General features: G+C 43.8%; 1 protein-coding gene across 4 annotated transcripts in view; it reads left to right on the top strand.

Annotated features, from left to right (window-relative positions):
* The window catches only part of med13a (mediator complex subunit 13a), a 100996-nt gene that overhangs the window by 68209 nt on the left and 15537 nt on the right, over positions 1-17250 (top strand). For 2 of the 4 annotated variants that reach the window (XM_083986042.1, XM_083986044.1), the window contains exons 10-16: positions 3138-3354; positions 7801-7831; positions 8294-8415; positions 8733-8823; positions 10224-10435; positions 11999-12174; positions 15341-16290. In XM_083986042.1, coding sequence (XP_083842168.1) covers positions 3138-3354; positions 7801-7831; positions 8294-8415; positions 8733-8823; positions 10224-10435; positions 11999-12174; positions 15341-16290 — 1799 coding nt within the window. The remainder of the gene's footprint in view (positions 1-3137; positions 3355-7800; positions 7832-8293; positions 8416-8732; positions 8824-10223; positions 10436-11998; positions 12175-15340; positions 16291-17250) is intronic. The other 2 variants (XM_083986043.1, XM_083986045.1) reach the window with 1 other exon arrangement.

Below are 17250 nucleotides of genomic sequence, written 5' to 3' on the forward strand. Positions count from 1 at the left end.
ATCATAAATATCCAGAATCTTGATTTAATAATGAGGACATACACAGACAAAATACATTAATTTATGGCGCTTTTCCACTACACACTCACGGCATGGCATGGCTCAGTTTAAGTGCTTTTCCATCACAGCTGAGTTCTTAGTTCCTCCACGGCGGGGGCGGAGTCGTTATATCTTTTTTCTCTCCCCTCGTCAGCGCCAAACTCACTCGTCTGCACCTCAATTATGGACCACAGCTTGGTTTTCCACACAGCAGTCATTTAACTCTCATGAAAGAACAACAGCAGTCTCAGCACAGATCAGTGCGCGCGGGCGTGCTGTTGTCTGTGTGTTTTTTGAATTGAGCGGATTTGATTTTCGTGTCAGAAGCTCCTCTAGCAGTGACGACGCTCTGGCCAATCAGTGGAAGGCGGTCGGCTGACGTCTTGTTTTAGTATCGCTTCGGCTCGCTTGGAACCAGGGCTGAGGCGTTGCCAAAAAAGTACCAGGTAGTGGAAAGTGGAAAAGCAAAAAAAATACAGAGTAGAGTAGAGCCGCGCCGTACCGTGCTAGTGGAAAAGCGCCATAAGTGTGTTGTAGTATATGGCTCGACTTAATTACTTCTCCCCTACAGCGCTTTGACCCCACATCTAACTTTTTCCTTTGGGTTTTCACGTCTCTACAGTATATACACGGAGACCACTTTTCCAACCCCTTTGAATATAAACACACACACACACATATACATATACAGGACCATAAAGGCTTCAGCCATTCGCTGCCTGACTAAGCCGTTAGGCATCCGAGCCCTCCCACCTTTCCCCCCTGTTACAGAGTCGCCCTGGGCTGCTTTGGAGCACTTTCAATAGTCCAGGACAAATTGTTTTGAAAGAGTAATGATGCAAAACACACCTTCTCTCTCTCTCTCTCTCTCTCTCAGATCCCCCACCTCACTCCACCTCTCTCATCCCTCAGCTTCAAAACGTTCAGTACAGTGCTTAGCCGCACACAGCATGTTAATCTCTTGCTATGTGCCCTTTTGACATCATACATCTCCAATGTGCAGGGCCAGCACTACTCATTGATTCCTACACACGCACAAACATGAACACGCACGTTGGAGCGAGGAAGAGAGGGAAGAGTAATGGAGGCGGACTCTATTGTAATAGAGTTGAAGCTGATTAAAAACAACTATCTGCTGGTTATCGGCGTGGCGGCTGTAGCTCGTAGCAAAGGTAGAGTTGATATACGGGGCCTTGTCCGGTGTGAAGGCGAGCGCGGTGACCACACTGCAAAAACTCAAAATCTTTCCAAGAATAGTTGTCTTGCTTCTTGTCAAAATGTCTCATTTCTTTATTTCCACTTAAAATAAGACTCATCACCTAAAAATTAAACTTGTTTTTAGATCATTTTCACTTGTTCCAACAAATTTTCACTTGAAATAAGTAGAAAAATCTGCCAGTGAAAGCAAGTTTTTTGTGCTTGTTATAAGGAAGAAAAACTTGCTCCACTATCAGATTTTTCTACTTATTTCAAGTGAAAATATGCTTGAAAGGAGTAAAAAAGTGTCTAAAAACAAGCTACTTTTTATATGATGAGTCTTATTTTAAGTATAACGAGATTTGTTTTGACTTGAAATTACATTTTGACTAGAAAGACAAAAGAAGACAGATATTCTTGGTAAGATATTTGAGTTTTTGCAGTGCAGCAGCAGGCTGTAGTGGGAATTATCAGCGAGGTTATGCAATCCCGAGGGGGCCCGGCCAGCCACTTGTTCGGACTATTCTAGTAGTGAGCTGTAATCCTCCCAGCCTCCACCGCTGCTCTGAATGGCGGCTAATCTCTGGCCCGGGCCACTGCACACCATCACCTCACATCAGAGCCGGACAGGCATGACGAGAGGACAGGACAGCAGCACAGGGAGAAACGTAGGAGACAGTGAGAACACATAAGTTGGGTCAGTCCCTCCTCCTCCTCCTCCAGTCATGCCGCCGTGCAGCCAGCGCTTCTCTTCTTCTCCCTCCCTCTCTTCCTTCCTTTCCCTCCCCGTTTGGTTCTTTTACATACGAGGAACAAGTAGGCCACAGTCGTCGCGACATAAGAGATTTTGATGAGCCGTGTCACAGCGACGGGTGATAAATGTGTCTGTCTGTTAAGTGTTGTTTGAGCAGTCAGTGGTGCTACCAGTCAGTCAGTCAGTCAGTCAGTCAGTCACCACCATGTTTCCATAAATCTGCCAGAGAGGTGATTGTCTGACAACAAACATGATGCATCAGTTCTGTCGCATGACAGCTGTCAAGAGTTGTTTGCAAATCGCTCGCTGCCATTTCCGTTACCGCGGATAACGATGCTACAACAACACTGACTTATGATATCAGACAGCATCGGGTCAAAGCGGAGAAGCTGTGGAAATATTTAAATGACTTATAATATAAGTAATTTGTGTCTGTAAATATAATATTTACAGACACATAACAGATTTATTAACAGGCAGCTCCTTCTTATTTGTCCACTTCAGATGGTTAATTAATTAAGACAGAGCTTTTAAAGGGATAGTTCACCCAAAATCAATAATTCACCAATCATCTACTCACCGTCATGCCAAGGAAGGGTTTGGAGAACTTTCGGAGTCGTCAAAACGCTTTTGGAGTTTCCAGGGGGGATCCGGCTGGCAATGGATTTTAATATAATGGCGGCGGATAGAGTTCACTTTTAAATTGTCCAAAACACACACTATGAAGCAAATCTCATGCAGCCACTGGGAGCTACTGCTACAACAAGGCTAAAAACAGAGATGACATTCATTTTTTAACTTTTTCATGTGGCAGCTTCAGGACACTTGGGTCAGTACAGACGAGCAGTATGGAGGTATTTGGATGTTTCATAGTGTGTGTTTTGGACGATTCAAAAGTGAACTCTGTCCACCGCCATTATATGAAAATCCCCCTGGAACTCCAAAAGCGTTTTGATGACTGTGAAAGTTCTCCGAACCCTTCCTTGGCATAACGGTGAGTAGATGATTAGTGAATTATCGATTTTAGGTGAAGTATCCCTTTAAGCGCTCACAAATAGAGTAAATAGATGGTATCTGTTCTCTCTCTCTCTCTCTGACGGTCATGTAATGCTACTCTAGAGTCCTCTAAACACTCTTCTCTCCCCAGGGTCATGTCTACATCGAAGTGGCCACTGAAGGTGTCAGAGGAACGCGTCCAGATGTATCGAGCCAGGAGAAACCAGTATTTATCCGCTGCCATAACCGACGGAGATCACGAGCCGGAGGTGGACCCTTACGCCTTCGAGGAAGGGGACGTCAAGTTCACGTTCTCCAACAAGAAGGACAAAGCGGGCGGAGAGCGCGAGCCAGGGAAGAAACATAAGGTGAGAAAAGCTGAATATAAGAGTGAGTTTTCACTGGGATGCAACAGGTGTATTTTACCTTTTTTATTGAAATGGTCTGAACTCTCTGACTAATTGCTTATTGTTGCCCTGGATGAGTGCATCGGAAAGATGGCAGCTTAAATGCTATGTTTTGTCTTAAACAATAAATGGTCAATAAATTGTAGGGGTATACATAAAAATAGAAAACAGATTGTACAACTTGTTTCCATAACAACAAGCTGCAGAACCTCTCCCATGTTGGTAAACATTCATTTTACTCATAAACATTTAACTGCGTCCTCCTACACCACCGGCGGCTCCACAGCGACTCATCACTGCGCTACATGCATTTCATCTGAACATGTTCAGATCTGCTCTCAACACTTCAGCTGCACTGAATATACTGTAAATACTTAATGTTATTTCTACTGCAGTTTTTACAGGTGAATGAAAATTAAATTTGAAGTCGAATCATAGTCTTAAAAACTGCTGTTATGACTTCTGTCTGTCTGTGGGAGACACACACCTGCATCACTGCAAACTGAAGGATCTATACTGAACAGAACAAATTCATGATTTAAAGGAAGGTTATCACCAGGTTTTTAAAACGTGATGTGATGCATCTTGGATTCATCGTTTTAATGATAATAGATGATCATAATCTTGTATTATGCTCAGATATTTATACAGCTCAGTAGCCACTTGTTATTTTTGTTGTTTCTAGCTTTTTTTTTATTTACCTGAAAGGCTCATTCCACCACTGTATCATCACACATTAGCCTGAGAGAACAATTAAACTAAAAAAAAAAAAATATGTTTGATTGATTTGATTTGATTTACGTTACATTTTTAAAATACAAACTCTATGAATGAAGTGAATATAGCTTTTTAATGAAGTGGGCGTACAATGTGCTAAAACCTCACTCCGACGTAAAGAATATAGATCATACAAATTGAGATCAGTGGTTGATCATGTCATCAGGGAAATCTTTTTTTTTGCGATTTAGGTTTAAGAACTTAAATTTTCTTTTTACAGAAAGTCTTGTGTTATAAACTCGGTGTGTGGAGTTAAAAAGTGCCGTGCACTTAAGAGGCATGAAGGGTCTAATGAGAGATATTATCCAGTTCCATTATGGGAAACGTAGGATCCAGTGTTTTTGGAGCTTAACTCTCCTTCGGGACTAAGAGTTTGGATGTGTCAGCCTGTGCTGCTGCTGCTGCTGCTTTCATTTTAACCTTTCTGTGTGTTTTTTTAATCTTTCCCTCACAAGTTTCCCAACTTTATGGAAGTAAAATACTAAAAGGCTGGAGTTCACAATGATAAGTTTAACAGTCCACGGCGCTGAACTTTTATCAGCTTTGTAAAGTCCTCAGCTCTGCCTATGAAGAATGAGCCACACACAGTGCCTTTTCCAAGCTGGTGTGCTTTTAGCCCAGTTTGCAGCCACACCCCACTGATTGTATAAAAAAAAAAAGCAGTGACAGTTTGAAACATGCTCAGTGGTGTGAATACTTTCTGAAAGGCAGCACAGAGAGTAACCACTTAATCCACACCCTTCCTCGATAGGTTGCCCAAGGTAAAAAAAAAAACACACACAAAAAAACAGAACATTTTATATCAGGGAGCAGGCAAGGTAGAAAATAGGCCATGAGCATCCTCAGCAATACGCCGCACTAAAAATAACGGTGTGGCCGCTTTCTGCATGCATCCGCTTTCACTGCCCAAGTTTAAATGAACAGGAAGCCATCCCTGAATCCCCATTGTTAGCTGAGCCTAGAGGAACACCAAGTAGTTAGCCTGTCCAATTTCCTTTCGCTGTTTTATCCCCCTCCTTCCTATTTGATCTGCCCTCTCTCCCTCCCTCCTTCCCCTTCTCACTGTACTCCTCTGCTCTGCTCTGTGTGTCTGCCTCTGGGGTTGTTGGCTCCACATCCAGACAAGGGCCACCTGTTAGCTGTGGATTGCCCCCAGCATGGAAAGGGAGGCTGTGTGTATGTGTGTGTGTGTGTGTTTCCTGGTTTGCATGTTTGCAGCAGGCTTCAAGGAACTGTGAGTCTATAACCACAGCAATACACCTGGTTCACTGAACCATTAAGCTTAAAAGGGCTGCACACTCAAATATTTCCCTTCTCCTCCTCCTGTCTCCACCCTCCAGTCTGTGTTGGAATAAAAAGGGTGAAGGCAGCTGAGCTCTCAGTGGAGCACACAGTCCCCAAAGAGCAAGTCTAGTCTGTGCAATGGAGCCCTACCGCTGTCTGTCTGCTTTTTACTGAACGTGCTGCTGCTGAACTGGTTGTTGTGGGCGTGCGTTAGACCCACTTAACTTTTCTGGAGAATCTTTGTCGCTGCAAGATACTGAACCTCCTCCTACCGCACTGATATGGAATATAAACCTGGAACATCATCATTAGCGTTTCCTCTTCTTGATAGATTAATTTATCTGTCACGATATTAAAGATTTTGGATCCCAGTAATTATTCTAGGGGAAACCTAGGGGAAAACTATGGAAGTCCGGTCGCTTTTCTGCTGTTTCGTTTTCGCTAACCCCCCCTCCTCCCGGCCATGTGCGTTTGTTTACAATGACCTTTTTTGCCCTGGACCCCATTTTGACATCACAAATTTCTGGCGACCGTCAATCAAGATGCAGATCCAGCTTAGATATTATTATATGCTGCATTTTATTTGAACTCGATTTATATTTGAGGAAGTGAAAGTATAGAAAACAGTTGTTTAAGATTGTGTGTGGTGTTTTTAATCCTAATTTTAAAAAGAACGATAATTACTAGTTTTTAATAATACATTTTTTTAAATCAATTACTAGATATTTCAGCCGAGGTCGAAAAACACTGCACTAGAGTGGTAGCTAAGGTTATAGTATATCATATGATGTTAGGATGTGTATATTTGTGTAGTCTTATCTGTCATAAACAAGAGATTACGGGTTTGTGTTGTGGTGCCGCAGAGACAAGAGCTTGGACACCGGGTCAGCGGCAGCACTGATCTTGCAAAGTTGGGTTTTCAGCCAGGAAACGTGAGGTAAAAGTCAGAGAGCCTCTAATTTCCCAGTAACAAGTCATTTATTAAACCATCACTATTACTCCAAAGCTGTTTAATTAAGGTAAAAATGTAGCATAGTTAAGCTACAAATCCTGCGTAGTTCCTCTTTAACTATCGTTTCAGGTCTATTGTTTGTGAACTTGTGACAAGATGTTACCACAGCTTTGTTATTTATGGCTCATTAGAGTATTAAAGCGCTCTCCGGTGGCCGTGATAGAGCTAATATGCACCGTACGTGAGCATCCTCTCTCTGTGAAATCTTCCAACCGGAGGAGTGTTACTCCGCCGCGGGCCATGTGACACATGTGGCTGTAAGTTAACGCACTCGCATCTGCACACAGTCGGCGCACCTATATCAATGAGTGGCTGCTGCTGGTTTAAGTGTAAGATGCATGCATGGGAATAGAAAAAAAGCCCTTGGATAAATGAGCAAAGTGCGATGCAGGAGGAGGGAGGAAGGCGGCGTGATGTTGTGATGCAAGGCAGCCTTGGAGTCGAACAAGCTTTTGCAATATGTAAAGACGCCGGCGCGCCTAAACACTTTCCCCACCGAAGGCCAGTTTATTGATAAGGAATAGGGGCGGTGTGGGGGGTTGGGGTTAAGGCATCATTACCACCTATAGATTGTGGCCTTGGTTGCAGATGTTGTGCTCTCTGCTGTAGATTGGTCCTTTAAGGGAGACAGATTAAAGCCCACGTTACTCAGAGAAAAGCCCTGGAGCGTAATAAAATCAATGGGTAAGACACAACATTCCTGTTCCCTCAGCTAGGACTGCTCAGCAAACACTATACACACACACACATGGACACACACACACACACACATGGACACACACAGAAGGCCAGTCTTCCCAGATATTGATGTCTGGGTGGGAGTCTAAGAGGCCATTCCTTCCTTGGATCATGATTTCACTGCGCTCCACACTGGAAATCTCATTTGCCACAGCAGAGCGCCTTTTCTCTGATCTGCTGTTTCTCTCCAATTTCACTCTTTATTATACTGTTATTATAATTTCTTATCTTGTTTATTTTCTGCATTGATTGGAGAGAAGAAAACCTCTCTTATCTCTCGTGACTCGAGTCTGGCTGTTTGTGTTATATTTCCACATTCTGTTTGTCATTTATCCCAGCTCAGGTCCAGTCAAGTTTATTTACGTGTTGTGTGGTTTTTTTGTTTTAATCACAGTTAGAAGCTTTTAAGAGTTTCCGCCCACCCACATTTTAACACCCCCCCCCATGGTTGTGAACTTGGACCGGCTTCGTCAACAGGATTGTAATTTTATAAACAGTTTATGTCTGGGTTGTTGCTTAATCAGATATTCACGTCACTGTGTGTGTGGCTGTTTTGTTCTTTCTTCTGACCGTTTGATCTTCCTTCATCCCCACAGGGTGAAGACGGAGGAACGGGTCCATCAGATGGTGAGGAGTCTCTTTATGTCACATAAACAGCCCACTTTGTTGTTTTCTGTTACCTATCCTGCACACACATAATCCTATTTCCACCTTTAGAAAAAAATCTAGACAATGAAGCCAAAGGGCAGCACAACGTTGCATCTGTCTGGTTACATGTTTGTCATTATGTCAATAGAAATTACTTTCATTCACCGAATAGGGGAACATTCATTCTCTTGTTATTTCTAATTTAAAATCTCGCATAACAGATTTGTCCTAACATGTTTCATAATTTCACTTTGAAATAAATCTTATTTTCCTGTCTTGATTGAATAAAGCATGAATTGAGGTTAATTCAAAACATTAACCATCGGAGCTCAAAGCAACATGTTTGAGTTTCACTGACCGGATTCAAGAGCTGGAGGCCCGATATTTCTAACATTAACATTTTGTATTTTTGTTTGTGTGTGTGTGTGTGTGTGTGTGCAGATGCTCAGCGGGCGGCGGCTCACAACCGCATGGCTTCTACCAGCCTGATCCACGAGACGGACCTGGTGGTGTCCATAAACGACCTGGACAACCTCTTCAACTCAGACGAGGATGATTTGGCGGTTAGTAGAGAGAAGTTGGCTCACTCTTGCTGTCAGTGTTTCATTACACAGGGAGTGCTCTAGCGCTGTGTGCGTGCGTGTGTGTGTGTGCGTGCATGCGTGCGAGTGTGTTTCCACTGGCATCAGTGTGCCAGAACAATGTCATTAGCTGACAACTCTCAATACCCAGCGCAGTTACTCCAAGAAGACGTCGTGTTATAGGCCCCCACAGGTGTGAGAGATGTAACAGGCATGAATTTAGAGCAGTTTTTTTAACTGACACGCCGAGTTACCAAAATAGACAGGTGCTAAAGTCCTTTTTTTTCTTTTGTCCACAGCCTGGTTCCAGACGACCGGTGAACGGCACTGATGAGAAATTTGGCAACAAGGAACCGAAGCCATCCACTCTGGATCCTATCTCCTGCATTAGTACGTATCTCTCTACACCTGTTTCTGCTGATGTCACTCTCTCGTCCTTCTCCCCGTGAACACCGATACACCTCGTCTCTTTAAAACTATATGGGCGGATTTGTCTCCAAAGTGTTAATCTAGAATCAGATTGGTCACACACCTCTGAGCCCCTTTAGAAATTAAGAATGGTGCACGGAGATTTTTTTGCCAGGAGCCACTTCAGCTTTAAACATAGTATTCCCCGAGCTGCTCACAGTTTCAGCTAAGTGAAATGGCATCACATCCTTTAATCCACTAAATAAAATTAAGGCTTTTACTACTTAAGCATCATTGATGCTCACCCTTGGCTTTGCCACCTAGTGGTGAGTAATATGGCTGTAATTAACTCTGCAGCGCATCAGTGTTGGCTCATGACTGACAGAGTCGTCTTGTAGCTGCTGACTCTTCGGCTCCTTTGTTATTAAACTGCAGGTTCTCTGACCTTAAAGTTAATAAAAACCTAAACTTGCACCTCATTTGTTCCTTTGAGCACCAGTGAGTTTTGTTTTTATTTATTGTAGTGTTTCAGCTCAGGGACACTAATGTAGAACTAAAGAGAATTTAAGGATGCTATATTTTTACTGTGAAGTAAATTGGTCTCATGTCCTGCTTTCCTTTATTTTATGAACAGATAATTCCCAGTCATTGACTCTTGGATTGCATTTGTTGGCCTCTGGATGCATCTTAAAATTACCAAAAAGATATTATATTTTTTTAGATCCCCCTCATTTTGTGTTGAAATTTTGCATAGAGCCTGCTCACCAGGAAACCTGTCATTCTTATCTAATGTAAATGCAAAGCATATAAAAAGAAAGTGCTTTGCTCTGCTGGATTCTGTTAATTCTTAGGAACAATACAGTGAGGGAAATAAAATAGCAGCAAACACACAAAGGCAAATGTGACAAACTATGCAAACATTTCATCAGTCGTGAGCGAGATGCCTTTTTGACTTTAAGCACAGATAATAAGTATTCATCTGTTTTTGTACAGTATTTGCATGGTAGCTGTCTAAAACAACAGCTGCTTGTCATAAACATACATCAGCAAGCGCGCTGACAGAAGCCGCAGTAACAAACAACAGACTTCCAACGGCTTCAAATTACACATCTCACATTGTTGAGTCATCCACATGATGTACGTGGTGGTTGTTCTCTTAAGAAATACCTTGTGTCTTTGTTTTTAAGTGCTGGATTTAGGGGGGGGATTACAATACTGGAAACAATATATAATTAAATCTACCACAGCAGCAGCATGTTTAGGGTTGTAAAGCTGTATGATGATGATGAGGGTGAGATTGTTCATTCCTCTTCAAATTCATTATAACCCCTATGATATCCTGTGTGTATTCTGATAGCCCCATGTCTCTCCCACTTCACCAGACTCAGCAGACCTGCAGCAGATGTTTCCCACGCCTCCCTCGCTGGAGCAGCACATCATGGGCTACTCACCCATGAACATGTGCAGCAAGGACTACGGCAGCATGGAGGCCAACGCAGGCATGACCACGCTGGACGGCACCTCGTCTCTGGGAGGACACTTCAAAATCGAGGTGGAGGAGAGTTTCTGCAGCCCCAAGCCATCTGAGATCAAGGTGGGTTACTCCGGACACGAGTCCAACTATCTGTCACGAGCTGTTAAAGGGATAGTTCACCCAAAATTGACATTTCTGGGAGGGCTGGGAGAAGTTTCAGAGTCCTCCGTGGCTTCTCTGAGTTACAGGGGGTCTCGGCATAGCAGTGCATGTCCTTAAAACAGTTGCCAATGGATACCAACTGTCTTCGTAACAAAAAGACACACCAAAAAACATCCAAATACCTCCATGCTGCTCGTATCTAATGTCCGTCTTGTGCGAAATTGTCCCGAAAAAATTAAATAAGTCTATATTTCAAGCTTGTTTTGTAGCGAAAGCTTCTCGAAGCTCCTCTTCCCGGTTCGTCACGGATAACTCTGAAACTTCTCCCAGCCCTTAGTCGACATGAGGGTGAGTAGATAATGAGTGAAATTTCAATTTTGGGTGAACTATCCCTTTAAGAGTGTCAATCTCAACTGACTGAACCAGCAGATGGGATTTACTGTCAGAAGCGGCAGATGTCACAAGTCAAAAGTGAGGGATTGTTACATTTTCTCAGGGATCTGAGTTGAGGTCCTGTGGGAATTTTCTACATCTGAGGTTGTTTTTTTTTTATGTAAGTTGTATCACAGTTTCGTTTGTCCACCGTAAACAAGCACCCACAAGTCCTCCCACAAGGAATCACAGAGGATAAACGCTCCCTATAAATCCAGAGTTTGCCTGAGAATCATTACGCTTTTAAGCTTTCTGCAGTTTCAAAGAAAATCCCAGTGATAGTTGTCAACAGGAATTGCTCGCAGCCGCCGCCATGCTTTTAACTGACTATAAATCACCAGCGCTTTGAAAACGTCCTAATGAGGAGATGATGCCACTGCATACATCACAGTTCATTTTCCGCTTCCGTGTTTAAACTGAAACTAATGTTCAGCCAAGACACGGTGTGTGTGTGTATATTAGTAAGACACTTAAAGTTACGTAGATGAAGCTGTCACAGATGTGTTAACAGGAATAAAGGGAAGCAGCCTGTTTTTTTTTTGTTTTTTTTTTGTTTGAACATTTCCTATTTCTCTACCTTATATGCCCATATATTAGAGAGATAAAGATTAGTGTTAATATATTAGAATAAATCCTGCTAAATAAACTTATAAATGAACTAGATTATAATGACAAGGAAGCTTGATAGCTAATTTATGAATTGGGGGAGGGAGTAAATAAGTTTTACCTCTTCCCACTCCTTTTTGGATATTTATTTAAACCTTTATTTTAACTTGTTGGTCACTGAGGTTTCCCTCATTTACAGGGACGACGAGTTTACAAGCAGCAGCAGAACATAAGTACAATTACATTGAATAACAATTGCAGGATGATTTACAAAAGTCAGACACCATATGTTTAAATATGAAAAAAACCCAAATTATTTTCATTTTCAATTTCAATCTCAATTTTTTTTCATGTGTTGTCTTTGTAAAGTATTTATTTGTTATGTCTGTCCATTACTGTATTATTTCTTATTATGTCTGAAGTAAACTGAAACTAACCAACTAACTAACTGCTATGCCTTGTTTTCTGTTCATCGTCATGCAGGACTATTCATTTGTGTACAAGCCAGAGCTGTGCCAGGCGTTCGTAGGCTGCTCCATGTTCGCTCCTCTGAAGATGTTGCCCAGCCAGTGTCTCCCGCCCATCAAAGTACCGGAGGACTGCATCTACCGACCGAGCTGGACCATGGGCCGGGACATGACTTTCCTCAACAAGGATAGGTACGAGACGATGACTGACTGTGTGTGTGTGTGTGTGTGTTTCTGTCTGACAGTTTGTGTCTCTGAGTGAATTTTGGCTTGTTTCAAAACAAATCCTTATTATGATCTATCATGAGCACAAGAAGAAGGTCACTGAGGCGTTCTAATGTAGATTTGCAGACATGCCAAGGCGGCACTGGCTGGTTTTTTGCGCTTTGTGTGCAAGGAAGCATGCAGTCATATACTCTGCTGTCTTTCTGTCCACACACCCTCTGGTCTTTCCCCCTCTCTCTCTCTCTCTCTCTCTCTCTCTCTCTCTCTTAGCAGGCAGCTCAATTTCCCATGCCCATGGCTACCTCAGGCGGTGCAGGGAAATGAGTGTAAAATGCCTTCTTGGTTGAAGATGAGGATTATCAGTGGAGTGCTGAGTTGGGCCCCACAGTGGCTCCATGCCACCTCACTGCTCGCTCATAGGAGCTTTGAGTGTGGTGTGCTGTATACTATATCTGTCATTGTTTTTCTTTACCACACACATGGGAATTTCACTTTATGAAAGAAAAAAAAAACTGCCTTTGTTCTATTGATTTTGAGGTTTTTCTATAATCAGGGCTGTAGAGCCTTTTTATGTTGGCGTGGAGTTCGTTTTATTAAACCCATGTGTTGTGTTGACCTGGGAACATGAAATCTGGCAGGCTCAGCAGACTTAAAGGGTTCACTGATCTATATCTAATCTTGTGCTTCAGAGGGGGAAACTTCTGCACTTCTTATTTAGGCTTATTTTTTTTAACAACGTCTGCACGAGAAACAATTCGGTTTTGAACAAACACAGACCCTGTAAACTACTCTACTTGCCTGCAGCAGATGAAGCCGAAGCATTTCCCTCAGTCATGGCTGTGATTGGAAAAACGATTTTGCTTAGAAACGTAGTTGCTCGTAACTGAAAAGTGAACTGTCAGTATGTAGTTTATCCAGCAGGTTTAGGCTGTAGAAGCGCTGACTTTGTCCTTTACATAAATAGGAATCGCCACTTTTTTGCAGCTTATTGCAACTGTGGGGTGATAATTATCAAGAAGAATTTTATATTAGTCCTCCTTTTATTAAGTAGGGATGTCATGATTACTTGTTTTCACAATTAATCGTGGTATTAAACGCCCCAATTAATTCATCATAAAGATTCCTAAATACTGTCACTTCCCAAAAAAAGATAGTCCATATTGGCAGATGTGCGCCAAAATAAAGGTAAATGCTCAGATAATGTTAGCGTGTCATTTGTATTTAAAAAAACAAAGCAAAACAAATTTAAAAAAAGATTAAAATGAATGTAAACATTTGGTATAGATGACAATTTATGACCTGAATATTTCAAACATTTCCCCTGGGGGGTTAATAATTGGTCATATATTAATAGATACTTGAAATATTTTGCGTAAACAATGAGTTAATGTAATTATATTTTGACTTTATTTGATTTTACACATTCATAGTGTAATGCATAACACTTGTAGCACTTGTAAGGATTATTATCATATTCTTACGTGTGTAACTGAAGTGGGAAACCCTGGTGAAGATGGAGCGTGCAGGGAGGGAGGGAGAGTCGTCCGGACCTTCTTAAGCGTGGCGATTCGAAATGTCCAAAAGAGTCATGGGGGTAAAAGATCTGATAATGCGCCGGCTGGACGGTGGTTGTTGGTGCTTTTTTTTTTTTTTTTTTTGCATCTGCATCCCATCTTGAACGACCGTGCCCTGGCTGCAGGAGAGTGAATTACGCTGGGACTTCCTTCTAATGGGTCCGTGCCAGGAGTTGTTCCCCACATATAGCTAGGGACATGATGTGCTCTCCCTCCCTCCCTCATACACTCTCCCTCACTCTCTCTCTCTCGCTGCTTCCTCACTGTTGCTTGCCAGCCCCCAAAAATAAACCTTACCTCAGAGGGACGCTTGTTGAAATGTTTATTGAATGTCTTTCTCTCTCCCTCTGCGTCTTTACACTCCTCATTTTCTCCCTCTCTCTCCCGCATTCCTGCTCTCTCATGTGTAACCGTGTGCAGTCTCTAAGCTCACGCTGCATTCCTTTTTGTAGCCGAATGTCGTCGTCGTTGTTGTTGTTGTTGTTGTGGCCTTATTACTTGAGCCGTCTTCACAAATGCAGTGAGACAGTTGGATAACGATATTGTTATTTGAAGCAATGTACAGAAGAACGCTGCGTAATTATGTTTGTAGTACAGGACATCTGTCTTGTTTTCATGCCGCAATCAAGACGTTGAGCCGATCAGATGTGATGTTCTGTTGCCGTCCAACCTCATTTTTGTGAGATTTTTCCGGGTTTTTTTATTACCGCGCTGAACATGGGGAAGTTAAAGGACAATTCCGGTGCAAATTCAAGTCGGGGCTGTATTTTCCTAACATTTTAGGTTTAAAAGAAGGAATCTGAAGATTTTCAGTTTAATTGCTCCTGTTTTGCAGTAGTTGTGTCTGTCCCCACATCGCCACGGCAGCGATGAATGGAAGCGGATGGAAGTTCCGCTGCTTAGGCTGTTTACATCCCTCAAAGCCGTTCATTTTTCTCCACAGACAGCGTCAGATGGCTACTCAAACATGCACGAGAAGTTTATTTACTTCAAGCAAGTCAAGAGTTGATATTCCTGTGTTTATGACAAACGGGAGCTTCCGACTGCACGTGAACACACCGAGCGCATCAACTTGGGTCTCGCGCGAGACTTTGAATTAGATCTAGTTTTACAAACATGTCGGCTTGCTTGAAGTAAATAAACTTCTCGGTGCATGTTTGAGTCGCCATCTGACGCTGTCTGTGGGAAAAAATTGCAGCTTTGAGGGATGTAAACAGCCTAAGCAGCGGAACTTCAATCCGCTCCCATTCATTGCTGCCGTGGCGATGCGGGGACAGACACAGCTACCGCAAAACAGGAGCAATTAAACTGAAAATCTTCAGATTCCTTCTTTTAGACCTAAAATGTTAGGAAAATACAGCCCCGAGTTGAATTTGCCTGGAATTGTCCTTTAATAATGTTGACGTTAGATCCTGTGAGCTGATAGGATTATTCCTGCTTTGTTGGCCCCGTTTCAAAACCCTTAAAGTGCCACCGTCGTGTCTCCTGCTGTGCAGCTTTCTTCTTCTCGTCCTGCTGCCTTTTTTCTAATTCATGTCCTTGACTCTTTCCGTCCTCAGTAACATCCCCAGCGTCGGCAGCGCCATGGACCAGGACTACAGCCAAACCTACACGCCGCAGACGCACACGCCCTTCATGTCCAACAGCGCCCCGCCGAGCAACAGCGCCACCACCGGCATCCTGCCCTCGCCCGCCACCCCGCGTTTCTCCGCCCCGACGCCGCGCACGCCCCGCACCCCACGGACGCCGCGCGGCCCCGCCAGCGTCCAGGGCTCGCTCAAGTACGAGAACTCGGACCTGTACTCGCCGGCGTCCACGCCTTCCACCTGCCGGCCGCTGAACTCGGTGGAGCCGGCGACGGTGCCCTCGATCCCCGAGGCGCACAGCCTCTACGTCACGCTCATCCTCTCCGAGTCGGTCATGAACCTCTTCAAGGACTGCAACTTCGACAGCTGCTGCATCTGCGTGTGCAACGTGAACATCAAGGGAGCCGACGCCGCCGTGTACCTGAGCGACCCCGTCGGCGAGGGCCAGGAGTCCGAGTCCTGCAGCTGCGGCTTCAGCGCGGTGGTCAACAGGCGGTACGGCAACGGCTCGGGCCTCTTCCTGGAGGACGAGCTGGACATCGTGGGCCGCGGCTCGGATCTCAGCAGGGAGGCGGAGAAACGCTTCGAGGAGCTGCGGCTCTCCTCGCTGGAGCGGAGCGGCGTGGGCCGGGGCGGCGGCGGCGGCGGCGACCGGGTCCCGGACGAGCTGATCCTCCTCCTGCAGGACCAGTGCACCAATCCGTTTTCACCCATTTCAGTTCTGGACCACGACGTGGTGACGCCGCGGGGGCCGAACGGAGCCGCCGTAGCGCCCTGCGTGAGGGTGGACGAGAGGGATTACCACAGCGACTGCTACATGGCGCTGGAGCACGGCAGGCAGTTCATGGACAACATGTCGGGTGGCAAAGTGGACGAGGCACTGGTCAAGAGCACCTGCCTGCACCACTGGGGCAAACAGAACGGTGAGAAACACAACACTTTGTCAGATTCCCCTTACATACAAATTAAAGCAGAAGTAAGCGGAATGTTTGTGTTAATATAAGTCTTAAATAGTTATATCTTCCGACGGCAATCACTTATATAGAGTGTTTGGTCTGAAACACGGGTCTGTCAGTCACTCTGCTCTGCTGTAAGCCGAGGAGAAAACTTTCCTTGTATCCTACAAGCTTTATCCAATGAGGAGAGAGAACAGCATGAAGGGCTGTGTGTGCAGCCAAGGGATGCGCCTGAATGTGGTGACGTAGGGACGAGGGCGGGGACTGCTAACTCCATCGGCTGACAAGAAGTTAGCCAAAACGACCGGATCGCTTACTTCTGCTTTAATGGTGCAACGGAGCGTTGTTGATCTGTGATCCGTTCGGTTCTCCCTCCACGGATCGGCACGCGAGTGGTCCGCGGTTCAGTTGATGAAAAAAAGAAAAAAGTTAACAGGCAATAAAAAAAACTCAGCTCGTATCGGCAACTGTACGATGCGCACAACAACAACAAAATGGTTTGTTCTACCAACATCTGTATACCATCCCCCCACCCTCCGCTGATCCGAAAAAGATCTGATCCAAAACTCAAAGACTGTGATCCGATCCGTGAGGTTATTAATCTGTTTCACCCCTAATACAAATTATGTTTTACATTTCAGCTTTGTACTTAATTTAACTATAGAATTTGCTGAAATCAATTGTCTCCAGGTAATCCTTAATGTATAATTTTCAAAAGTCAACTCAGCTCAAAAATAAAAACAAAGCTCATTTTTAAAAAATGCTCCCGTTCATTGATATAAAAACACTTTTGAGTCTACCTTAGATCTGATTTGTTTAAAGAAATCACTTCTTGAAATTATCATAATAGAAAACTCATTCTTATAATAGAAAACTGTGATTAAAGCAGGAGTTTAGGATTGTTGGAAAGAAAAATATCTATCACTG

This window comes from Trachurus trachurus, assembly GCF_905171665.1.
Source record: "Trachurus trachurus genome assembly, chromosome: 14".
In the NCBI taxonomy this organism is placed as follows: domain Eukaryota; kingdom Metazoa; phylum Chordata; class Actinopteri; order Carangiformes; family Carangidae; genus Trachurus; species Trachurus trachurus.